The 13007-nt window shown below is 38.9% G+C and overlaps 2 protein-coding genes across 2 annotated transcripts; one reads left to right on the forward strand and one right to left on the reverse strand.

Moving 5' to 3' along the window:
- Positions 1 to 3238: 3238 nt before the first annotated feature.
- Positions 3239 to 4048, reverse strand: LOC103701036 (ubiquitin-40S ribosomal protein S27a). The gene has a single exon (XM_008782972.4). It carries the CDS (start codon positions 3936 to 3938, stop codon positions 3468 to 3470), a length of 471 nt encoding a protein of 156 aa, XP_008781194.1. The 5' UTR covers positions 3939 to 4048; the 3' UTR covers positions 3239 to 3467.
- A 7387-nt stretch (positions 4049 to 11435) lies between these two features.
- LOC103701038 (peroxidase 5-like) lies at positions 11436 to 13007 on the forward strand. Its single transcript, XM_008782975.3, has 2 exons — positions 11436 to 11818; positions 12101 to 13007. The coding sequence occupies exons 1-2, from the start codon at positions 11567 to 11569 to the stop codon at positions 12875 to 12877; spliced, it is 1029 nt and encodes a 342-aa protein (XP_008781197.3). The 5' UTR covers positions 11436 to 11566; the 3' UTR covers positions 12878 to 13007.

Below are 13007 nucleotides of genomic sequence, written 5' to 3' on the forward strand. Positions count from 1 at the left end.
ACTCGATTTAAAAACTTGAGCTTGAAAAAACTCAACTTGAGATGGATCAAGCATTAATGATTAAGTTAAAGCTCCACTCGATAAAAATAAAAAGAATAATACTCGAGATCTATTTTTTCCGACTCAAATATTAATCAAGCCATACTTGCACTCAAATTCGAGCCCAGGTCATAATTAAAATAATAATAATAAAAAATATACCATAATAGTATATTTTTAAATATTAAATTAATAATATACAATATCAATAAAATATAATATTGTCAATATATATATATATATATATATATATATATATAGATAGATATAGATATATATATATATATATATATATATAGATAGATATAGATATAGATATATGTTAGATTTTGCTATTCAGATGCAGACTCTAAAAATGTTTGAGCTATTCAAGCGAAAATTCAAGTCGGATCCAAGCTCAAGCTGCTCAACTTATTTATACCTCTGTTGATGCCTAATTGATGGCGCATTTTTTTTATCATTTTAATTTTGAACCTTGAGCAACAATGGCATTTCATTTGCATCTGAGTAATCACATAGTTTGATTGATGCTTTTTTTGGATATGGGGAAACCTAATCCATTTGCAATACTTAGCATGGAGACCATGGTCCAGGAGGTATTGGCTGAATGGAACAAATCCTTCTCAACATGGGTAAATTGCGTTTGACCGGAATCAGTTAAAGGCACAACCTGACATCCAAGCCAATACATACAGATTGTTGGAATTCATAACCTACATCCATGGGAAGCTTCCCACATCTAGTAATTGATAATACTGTTCAATAAAACACTACGAGGTGGATAAGGATCTGATCCCACATCCACTTTTTTCTGGTGGAGATAATGGGACCGATCCCTTGCCAAGTAGTCCGATGGAACTTTGACACCTATCAGGAAACATCGCTATTGACCTGTAGCATGAAGTAAACAGGCATGCTTGCTGCTTGGCGACGCTATCCATCCACTGCTGAAACTGAACCCACATAACTGAGCCAGAAGACTATTACACAGCTAGGAAAGATTTACACTATTATACAGCTAGGAATTCAGTCAACTATAAAAGCTCTTTCAATTAGGAAAGATTTTTTTAGGAACGTTCGCTTTAGAGGGCATAAAAGTTTCTGAACCAATTTTTGACAGAAGGAAAAAGAGAGATGCTAAGAAATACGTCAAGATCAATGGTGCATTTTGTGGGGGGTGGGCGGGTAAAATCTGCTCAAGTAGATGATCAACAAAAAGATTTAGATAGAAGAAATCAACAAAATGTTACATTACTCGTAAAAACACATGCGGGATGACTAGGTAAGAAGGTGAATTTGGAAGAACATTAAAATTTGATTGAGCATGTAAATAGAAGAGATTAGAACATAAGAACTTGTGGAATGTATGAGCTGGCAATTCAAATCACAGGAAACCAACAAGAAGGAACATTTTTCTTGACTCGTGTCAATAATGATTTATTGCAATGTTTAACAGTGGTGCTTGCATCGACAGGTTATAAAATAAGGCTTCAAAGTTCGAACGCATAAACAAGCAATTAAGATAAAAAAACAAAATGTAATATTACTTGTAAAATCACATGTGAGATGAATTGGTACGGTGAATATGGAACAACATAATAATTTGATTGAGCATGTAAATAGAAGAGATTAGAATATAAGAACTTGTGGAATGTATGAGTTGGCAATTCAAATCATAGGAAACCAACAAGAAACTCATGTCAGTATTGATTTATTGCAAAGTTTAACAGTGGTGTTTGCATAGAAGACCAACAGGTTATAAAATGAGGCTTCTAAGTTTGAATGCATAAACAATCAATTAAGATAAAAAACATTTTACAACCGACTGAAAAAAATTGCCAAGCAAAACCGGAGTTTGCTGTCTTTTACATTCATCTTATTGAGAGAGATGGATGAAAACATAAGCAACCAACTCAGAGCAAGATGGAATACAAGTAATTCTGATTAATTGTTCAGTTGATGCTATCCAAAAAGACTAAGAGAAACTTTTAAACTTTTAATGCTCGGATAGCCAATGCAATGCACTTGAGATGTCGCAGACCTCATTTTTAACAGGTACAGTGAAAAAAATTAGAAGAAAACAACCTTTGATGCCAAATAATCTTACAAATTTTCCCCAGTTTTTTAAGATGACCACAGATTACTCAGTTGTGAAACAAAAAATAAGATAACACCGAAGTATGATTAGATAAATAAGAACTACAAGGCAATAGCAAATGTCAAAGCCAAAAAGACAAGTGGATTTCCATGAACATTGGAAATGATTATGTTGTTAACATATAACTAATACTCATACCCAGAGAAGCGGACATGGATTATTGGTGTGTACAAGCATACGCGCACCTGCACGCACCAACATTTGATCCCAGTCATAAGTTTTCAGCCCTTCTACACACAGGAGGAGGAGAAAGACGAGGTGCAGAGTAAATTTAACACCAGAAAAAAGCCCACGAAGAAAGACTATCAACTATAAGGATGCATGCTCATGATCCATGGCCCCTCAATATGTAAATAAAACAAGGTACTAAAGTGACCAGATCAACGTATCACTGCCATCCTTTATCTAAAAAGAACAGCATGTCAGAATCGAACTAAAGCAAGGAATCATCAGCCATGAAAATCCAATTTGAAATGTATCAGCCTCCGATAAAATAAGAAAAAGATTATCTGAAACCAGGAAGCTGTCTAACATCTGACTTCTAAGCTCAAAGGATAAACCATCAAAGGGATGAGAATATTAAGGTAGATCAGAATTTAGATGAATGCATATAAAATTTGATCTGAGTATACTAGATGGAGCACACCTGGTTCGTCCATAATTGATAGAGTGTTAAATAGGATGAGACTGAACTAGGTTCAATTATTGAACCCATAACACTCAATCAGAAAGCAGTAAACAGGAATATGTGACTACATTTAAAGGATATATTGAGAAAAAGCTTGGACAATTTGTAGCACATAATAACGATTGGCAAAGAATTATCCATCAGGCTTGCCCCATTTACAATGTTTTAAGACTAAATAATCAAAATCGATCAACTTCAGTGTAAACAACAGTATTACGTCAACATCCCCCAACAATATAAACAGATTAACAGAACAAAAAAAAAACAAAACACAACCATCCAGCATTCTCTACTTCAAATAATTTAAAAAACGCAATAAAGGAATCTAACCACAAACATCAACATGCAAAAAAAATCCAAACAACAAGCATCCACAACGATTAACCATCAAACAAGCAATTCTAGCAATAACACAATTCCAATTTCAAATGTACCATAACTAATCCATCGCATAAACAATAACCAAAAATTTAGGACTCAAATATTATTTTCTGTCCTCCAGACTTAAGACTTGACATTAAGCAACCACTAAAGCAAAAGCTCTCTCTATCGATCTCCAATCGGCTCTTTCTCTCCGATACGTTACTCACCTCCGGCCTTCTGGTAGACGTAGGTGAGGCCGCACTTGCCGCAGTAGTGGCGATCGAAGTGGTTGGCCATGAAGGTCCCGGCGCCACACTCGGCGTTGGGGCACTCCTTCCTCAGCCTGGTAACCTTTCCCGAGTCGTCGACCTTATAAAATTGCAGCACGGCAAGCTTGACCTTCTTCTTCTTGTGCTTTATTTTCTTGGGCTTCGTGTACGTCTTCTTCTTTCTCTTCTTGGCTCCACCGCGGAGGCGGAGGACGAGATGAAGGGTGGACTCCTTCTGGATGTTGTAGTCGGCGAGGGTGCGGCCGTCTTCGAGCTGTTTTCCGGCGAAGATGAGGCGCTGCTGGTCCGGGGGGATGCCCTCCTTGTCCTGGATCTTGGCCTTGACGTTGTCGATCGTGTCCGAGGACTCGACCTCGAGGGTGATGGTCTTGCCCGTGAGGGTCTTCACGAAGATCTGCATCTTGCCGGCGCTGGAGGAGCGCGGCCTCTCTCAGGTGGTGGAGGGCCGCAGCCGCTAGGGTTAGGGTTTGGGAAAAGTGGGGTCTCCGAAGCGCTAGGGTTTTGGGAGGCCGCCCGCCAGAGAAATTTATATGGTTGAGACTGCATTGTGGTGTCTCGCGGCGGAGAAGTTCACATCGAGGATGACTGATCCTGCCCGTCCGATTTTCATCGGTGAGCAGAAGTTGGCAATCTGTGTGTTAACAGACAGCGCTCGCGATACACCAGACCGGATCCTGTGCTTAACCGGTGTAACCTCGAGCTCGGATGGAAATAAAATCGAATCCAGCTTCATTTGAGCCTAACTGATTCAAGCTTGAACATGATTCATAAGGGTTAAAAATAGTTTCACATTAAGCTTCATTTCTACTCAATAAGACTTTAGCATAATATATTTTGCTAAATATTGTAAGATTTAATTTAACAACTGAGCCTTAAATCATTCAGCATATAACCAACAATGTTCGAGCTCAAATTAAGCTTGAAGCAACCATGAAGTAGTTTCAACTTAATAATTTTTTATGAGCTGCTTGAAATAGAATTTTTGGCTCAATTTGAAAATAAGTTCAAAGATCAAAATAACAAATAAGTGAAGCTTATTTTTTTATTTTTGAGCTTGTAATTACAAACCAAATCCGACTTGATTTAGTTTGGCTCTGTTACATCTCTTGTGGGTCCGATATATCATGGTAAATTGTAGATGCATTACAAGTGGTGCACCCCGCCAACTCTATAAGGTAGAAAAGTTCATGATCTAGCATGAATGCAGGGTCCTCGCTCTGATCGCCACTACCTCCAATGAGCCCTCTTCGGTCATCTCACTTGCCAACAAATCTCGACAATGGAAATGCAATCTTTTAAATATAAAGATGTCAAATTTCTTCAAAAACAATATGTCAAATATCATTTGAGAAGTTATTTTTGAGATTCCTTTTTCAGAGATTGTGCACTTCAAAATTTCCACAATGTTGCGGATTTTCTTTAGAAAGATTGTTTTTTTTTTCGTATATCAATTCTAGGATTTATGCATTTTAAGATTTTCTTAGTCAGATCAGCACCATCATCCTTTTCTCAGTATTAACTTAGATAAGATACTTCATATTCCAGGAATAAATTATATGGTTATTGGGCATACAACAGGGTTCGACAAATTCGATGATCATTGGTAAAAAAAACCCTTATGCTTGTGTCCCTTGACCAAATTTCAATATTTTCCATGTCAAAAAGTGACTGAGAGTTCTATAATTCATCAAATTTCTTTCAATTTTAAGATAATTTGTCATATTAGGAGTGTAAGTGAAGTTAACCAACATCGTGTCTCCAAGAACTCTATTCATGATTTCATGTACAATAAATATGGTAAACAAAAACCATTGTAATTGCCTCAGTACATAAAACAATACAAAATGGGGTTCTACTGGATTAAGATTTGGGCAATCCAGCCAGAGCCCAATTTCTAAGTGGTCCAAGAAACTCTCAACCTGGCTCGGTCCATCAGACTAAAATGCTATTACAAAGCCCATCCAAAATCGGGCTGGGCAGGTGAGCCCAAGCAGGCCGAACTAGTTGTGCACGGAACTGCAAAATTAGCCCCAGGACCACAGAGTAGATCTGTACGACCGCTTCAAAGCCCAATTATTTGTCGAGGAATGGAATGGCCTCACAACCATTGATTAGTCCCATAAAAAAATGCCCAATAGATAAGTGAGCCAATGAGGCACGGTCATTAAAATAGTTTTAGGCTCTTCAATTTTGTACAGAGAAAAGATAACAACCATAATAATAGACGATCATCCTCTCCTTAGCGATATACAGCGAATGGTGAGAGATTGTGACTTCTTTCAGGCTGCTCATATATAACGAGAGACGAACAGGATCATTTCGGAGAGATCTCATGGACATGGATTGATATTATACCCCACCTTTATACCATATACTGTATCTTGACTCAAGTGGTTGTACTCATGCTAAATTAATATGAGCGATCGTTGTACCAAAAAAAAATTATTTAGTGTTATGATAGCATTGTATAGCACAAATAATAATTGTTTTCTTGCATGTGCACTCTTTTGATATACAATAATACTTTTTTCATAATTCATAATTCTCTACTCGATGAACAATATTTGAAAAGTAACAATATTGTTCTTTTATTATTATTGGGGTACTATTAAAAAAATCATTTTGCTAACAGTAAAAGAATTGATACCCTACAGTGTAGGGAAAATAATAGTTATTATAATCATTATAACGATCGATAGTATATTTTTGGTTGAAAAATACATCATTCATGGAAAAGCTAGTGATGCATGATGCTTCTCAAGATGCGTTTTTATGTTTTCTACGACAAATTTGCTTCCATGATTCATCTTGCTGGCCACCCCTATGCTAGAGAATATATTGTTTGCTCTCAAAAACAGCATTGCAGGGGGACCCTTGGACCTTTTCTTAATGACATTGACCTTATGTGACACAAAAATGGCACATTTCACCAAGTTTATGATAGCTAATCTATTTCTCCTCACGCGGTCTTTGCTCAAGAAATAGTCCTCTCCTATGTGATCCAAAATGACCAGATATGAGGTTGGCTCCTAGTAATTACCTGCTTGCTAAGTGAAAAAGTCAATAGTTTAAAACAAGTCAATAATAGATTAGTACACTAAATACCGGATCCAATGCGGTATTCAAAGGTGTTGTCCAACTCGGTCCCCGTAGAGACTCCATCTAATTTAGACAGTTCGGAAACAAGCAATGCAAACGACTTGGTCTTACATCCATCTTCTCCGCTTCCTTCTGTGGAATATGAAGACGGATGCATGCTATAATTCTCATATTTAATGTTTACTTTTTTCTTAAATGTCTCATCATTTTAATATTCTCAAGCGGCAGCTATTAATATTATTGTAAGCTTATATTGCAACTCAAAAGCCTTCGACCTCAGTGCAACCCTTGTCCTCATTTGTCAAACCTAATATAAACCACTGAAGAGAAAGAAGTGGTCAAGCTGCTTAACTGGTGATACTCAAGATTCAGGTTTACTCGGCAAAAGCCCACACCATCCATCTCCATTTGTCAGTTGCCTACAAATACCCAGATTATAGCTGCTCTCATACATCAGCTCCTCTTGTTCCTCTCTCCGTAAATAAGTATTAGCTCCTCCTATAACGTTGCATTCATGTGTGGTCGTGTGGGACTACATTCTTTAGTTTTGATGGATTTGTCTGTCATTGAGGTCTCAAGTGTCAATTGCACCACACGTACATGTTGGTGTGTAACATGTCTCCGTTCTTTTCCCTTAGATAAGATTTGTCTTTGAATGAAAAAAAAAACAGAAAAAGAAAATATTAGCACGAGTACAGGATATTTGTTTACGTAATTGTTTGCAAAGTTTTCCTTCTTAGCTAATGATATGATCTTTGCAATATAGGAAAACTTTTCCATGCAATGATGTAGGCATGTTGATGACTGGTTCAATGTTATGGGCTCCCAATGTTGATGACTCGTTCAAGAAGCTTAATAACAGCGGCTCGCCGCCAACTTTTCAGCTTGCCTTCCCAGTTCCCACGTAAAGCATGCAATTTACCGAAAACAATTTAATAAGGCCCCCGGAAATGTACGTACCAACTGGTATCTTAGCCAAACTTCCACGTTATTTAATGTTCAAGAGAGACATTTGCACACGCGAGGAGATTTAGAACTTTTCAATGATGCATAAGAAATCCCCTGCAGCCCTGAGCCGTTTCTGATAGAAAATTAATGAGGGGAGTTAACTCCGGGTACGTGGTAATACTAACTCCCCACCCTCCCTCCGGATGACTCGGGTATAACAAATCGTCCCTGTTGACCGAAAATGAAACTTTCGTCCAACGGCTCTCGAAACTATAATTCCCGGTTCTTGGGAGGAAAAATGTCCCAAAAAAATGTGCCGAATATGCCCCGATCCAGTATTTTGAAGGCGGGAAATTGAGACGTTTGGAGTTTCCGTAATCCCTGGCCAACGGAAGAGGAGATTCGGTTTGAAGGCGGGATTTACAAGGTTGGCGGTTGGAATATAATTACCATGTACTGGCAAGCGAAAGAACTATACCTGCTCATGGAAACTCTCCAAATTTTTATGACACGTCGCAATACCATTGATATGGTATCTCAATTAAGGATTTCTTATCTCCCATTCATTTGATAAATTCCTGTGAATGTTTTGATCATGCCAGTATGCCCCTAAAGTGTATCCCTTCAAAAACAGTTAATATATTAGTATATCGGATTTCAGAATATTATAATGATTTTCATATAACTTTTACGTTACCTAAAATAATAAAAAAATATTAATAGTGAGATAACAACATTACTTGGTATTATCAATGCGCATATACTAAACTATTTTTCTAAGTGACATGGTGAGTTATTTTTTAAAACAATAAATAGCCGAACTGTACATTGGATCATCATTTTCATTATATAATGACTATTATAATTACAAAATAATGGCGTAAAAATGGCCAAACAATGGATATAATATATATTCATGCTGTGTACGCATAAGGTATAACAAAGTCTTTGACGTTATTATAGCTACTGCTATATCATTATAGCAACCCACAAAATTTCGGATGGATTTTCCTTCCTTCTAAACATCAAAAAGTCATTCAAGCAACCGCTATATCATTAAAACATCCATTATTTTTTAGCAATATTCTCGGCATCATCTTCTTCGCCCGTGGAAAAAGGATATGCGAATTCTTTTTGGTATAGAAAAAGGATACGCGGCTACGAAACCAACCAGACTACTTTTGGTAGGTTGCTATGCCACGTACAAGCCTCTTTTTTTTCTACAAAAAAGGAAACGGGGGAGGAAGGGACAAGCCCACCTCCCCCCGTCAGGAGAATGTTCGATGCGGACAAGTCTCTCTTTAACAAAACAAAATCTTTGCATGATCTCCATAGTAAACCTAAACATTGTTAAAATCACACAATTAATCCGACTTCTTTAATTACCATATTTAGTATAGTTTGATCCAGACATATATTCTAATCAAAGATGAATTCAAGGATAAAGGAAGAAAGAGGATAGAACAGCAGAAAGAGGATTGGGATAGAATAGTAGCAACTCAATGCTGAGCTTTGTGGCTCGTTTGTTCCTTCATGATCAGGAGAGAAGAGCTCATGAGGTGCAAGGAATGATTGATTCCTTCAGAATGGAGTGGACGGCTCCCATATGCGCAGGTGCAAAAGAACAGGAAGAGGAGAAGATATGCACCACCAACTCAGGGATGGATGACCACCGCTTTCCTCTTTCTATGATTGTTGGTGTTTTGATTAATGTAGGGTGGCTACTTCCCTTGTTCTAGGGGCTTTAATTCTTTTGTTGATGGTAGTTTTTTCTGTTTCTCTTTTATTCAAAATGACTCATCAGAAGGTATTATTTGAATTCCTTGGTCCTATATAAGTACCCAAAATCTACCTAGCGAATAGCCGATGTGGGACTAAACACACGTCCGTACAGGGGCTCACATACTCCCTTATTTAAGTCCTGACATCCTCGTTAGGTTAAGGATTCAAATCCATTCAAATCTAATCACAAGCACCACGATCGGCCCATGGTCAGCTCCAATGAATCTGTGCTCTGGTGTCCTCTAATTCACTTAGGTTATAGACCGGGTCTACTCTGATACCATTTGTAACAACCCAGGACCTCACCCAAAATGGCTAGCTGGAAAATATTATTTGGTTTTCTTGATCCTATATAAGTACCTAAGATCTACCTAGCGAAAAATCGATGTGGAATTAAACACACGCCCCGCACAGGCCTTACAAAACTAGTCTTCTTGATTAGTTCCCTTCTGTAATTAATCTCATTTCATTCATCTCAATGAAATGTTTGGTGGATTTCATCATTTTGCTAAAAAAGAAATCTAGCTTCCTCATATATTTTGACTTTTTAAATTTCCTCTTTTTTAATTCCCTAAAACTGTACTTAACATTTGCTGTAAGACCGTCCGTTTTTTATTAGAACCACAGGAAACCCAACTCGAATTAGGGGAGTCTATTCTCATCATGCATAAGCTAATCCATGTAACCCGAGGCTTGTACATCTGTTGTAAGTATGTCCTTTTCTTAATTAAAACTAAAAGAAATCCAACTCAAATTAGGGAAGCCTATTCTCATCAATATAAGCTAATCCATGTAACCCAAAACTTGGAAATTAGACTTGTGAAACAAGAGAGACAAGGATCCTATTTTTAGTATTATTTATAATTATTTTATATCTTTCTAGATTAGAAGAATGAAGTTCTTCTTCCCTTCATTGGTTCAGTAATTAAGTGGCCCCTAGTGGGCCACAAACTAGAAGAATTTGTCTATTTGTAAGCAATGGGGGTAGCTTGGAAAAACATCATGATTTGTGACCAACCTCCCTTGCAGCTTGGGGAACCGGTTTAACTTGAATCTGGATTCCTTCACCAATATAGTGAGGAGTTCAGATGCTCCATGTTGCACTTTTTGTACCACACAGTGTTGTATGCCATATCATCTATTTTGGAGACAAACAATTATATATCATTTGTTACGAAAATTCAAGCAGTCATACTTGGTGCCATATGTGGTGCATGCCTTAGATGGCAACAATCGTCCCTCTCTAAGATGGATGATGACATGAGGGTTATCTCTAAGATGGATTAGATGGAGGTTATCCAAGACGACAATACTTTGCGGTACAAAACGGCGATCTTGGGTTCACAGTGAGCAGTGAATTGAGACTTTGAATTCCTTATATATGGATGTGTTTTTTAAGTTATAAAAAGTTGTACCATTCTAAATAGTTGTCATGTCATCGATCTCAGAAATGGACAACGACCATTTGCCGTAGAAATTCGAGCGATCACACTCGGAACTATACCCGACGTGCATTCCAGACAAGTAGCAACTGGTTCATTCCTAAAATAGTCCCTAATGAAGCAACACACTGCGGTACCAAAGGTACACCCCGGGTGTTCTTGAATTATATATTACATTTCCTATAAGGAGCCCCATAAAACTCATGCTCGACCCGGTCAATTTTATAAACTATATAACTTCATTTAATACACTTTACGTGACATAAATGTTAGCAGCTGGAGTGCAATGAATAATCATCTCCCGGCCGATTACGTGACCAAGACCAAGCCTCGCCATCAACTTTGTCAAAGCTCATCTAATATCTTCTGTAAATATCTCGCGCTCCTACCCAAGTTGCGACTTTCAGCTTCCCTGCATATTTTAATATCTTGCCATTTCTTCTGAGGACTTTCTTGCCTCATTTACTTAAGCTCTCTTTTCATAACCCACCCATACCAAATACACGCTTATTTAACCTAACGTCGACGAAGGAACAGGTCATCTATTGAACTAGTCATGCACTCGTGGTATCTTAATTGGTAAAACCAGCTGCATTTCCACCATCCCTCCAGTACCTATAAGTACCCCATTCATGAGCTCAACTCTTCTCCACCAGCTCCTAGTTTCTCCACTTCTCCATAAGCAAAAGAATCTCTCTCTCTCTCTCTCTCTCTCTCTCTCTCTGTCTCTAGCTCACCACCTCGTCCTTGATCAAGCATGAATACAAACAGCGGTAAAAGAATGGATATGAGAGCTCACGGTTCTATATTCTCTTCTTGCATGATCGTCTTGATGGCCATCCTAACCATGGCCTCTGTGACATCGGCTTCGCTGAGGGTTGGCTTCTACGAAGAAACATGTCCGTCGGCAGAGACCATCGTGCGGGAAACAGTAAGCCAAGCCATCGTCCGGAATCCCGGATTTGCCGCTGGACTTATCAGGATGCATTTCCATGACTGCTTCGTTAGGGTATGCTTCTTCTTATCTCTGTAAAAACACATGCATTATAGAAGAAAAACCACATGGTTAAGCTAAAACTACTCATTGTTCAATTCCAATATTACACGTGAACTAAGCTATGTGTTACCTTCTATACGATAATTTCTGACCCACGTTTGGAATTTTGGCATGACTGTGTCAACAAATTTCCTTACCCATGAGATAGAGTTAACCCTAAAACTTCCTATTGACCATTTCTTAGAATTTGTTGAAAGGTTGCTTAACCGACATATATAATTATGTATCTTCCAGGGATGCGACGCTTCCGTTCTTCTTAACTCAACCTCTGGGAACCCTTCAGAGAAGGAGGCTCCGCCAAACAACCCAAGCTTGCGAGGTTTCGAAGTGATCGATGCAGCAAAGGCCGCAGTAGAAGCCAAGTGCCCTCGTAAGGTCTCGTGTGCCGACATCATCGCCTTCGCCGCCCGTGACAGCGCCTACTTAGCCGGCGGCATCGACTACCAGGTGCCGGCTGGGAGGCGTGATGGAAGAATCTCTCTATCATCCGAGGCTCTCGACAACATTCCATTCCCATCCTTCACTGCCGACAAACTCAAGGAGAACTTCGAGAGGAAGGGCTTGTCGCTCAATGAAATGGTCACACTCTCAGGAGCCCACTCCATTGGCCGCTCTCACTGCTCGTCCTTCACAACCCGACTGTACAACTTCAGCGCCACCCACCCTCAAGATCCTTCCATGGAGCCAGCCTTGGCAGCATACTTGAAGGCCAGGTGCCCGCCGTCGACTGCTAGCCTTAGCGATCCGACGACGGTGCTCCTCGATTCCGTCACGCCGACTTGCCTTGATAATTTGTACTACCGGAATTTGTTGAAGCATAGGGGAGTGCTGACTTCAGACCAGACGTTGCAAGATAGCTCAGAGACCACAAAGCTGGTGTGGTACAATGCAAAGCACCAGTCAGCTTGGGCTGCTAAATTTGCATCTGCCATGGTGAAGATGGGATCTATTGAAGTGCTCACCGGAAGCCAAGGGGAGATCAGGGAGAAGTGCTGGGTTGTGAATTCCTAGGTCTTTCTACGGAACCTTAACTACTACAAGTGTCTCAATTTGTTGCCTCATTACCAGATTATTTTCCCTTCTATTTGAAGGAAGCAAATTATTCAAGCGTTTAAAGAATAAAGATAGTTGTTGTAACCTA

Source organism: Phoenix dactylifera, chromosome 3 (assembly GCF_009389715.1).
Source record: "Phoenix dactylifera cultivar Barhee BC4 chromosome 3, palm_55x_up_171113_PBpolish2nd_filt_p, whole genome shotgun sequence".
NCBI lineage: Eukaryota > Viridiplantae > Streptophyta > Magnoliopsida > Arecales > Arecaceae > Phoenix > Phoenix dactylifera.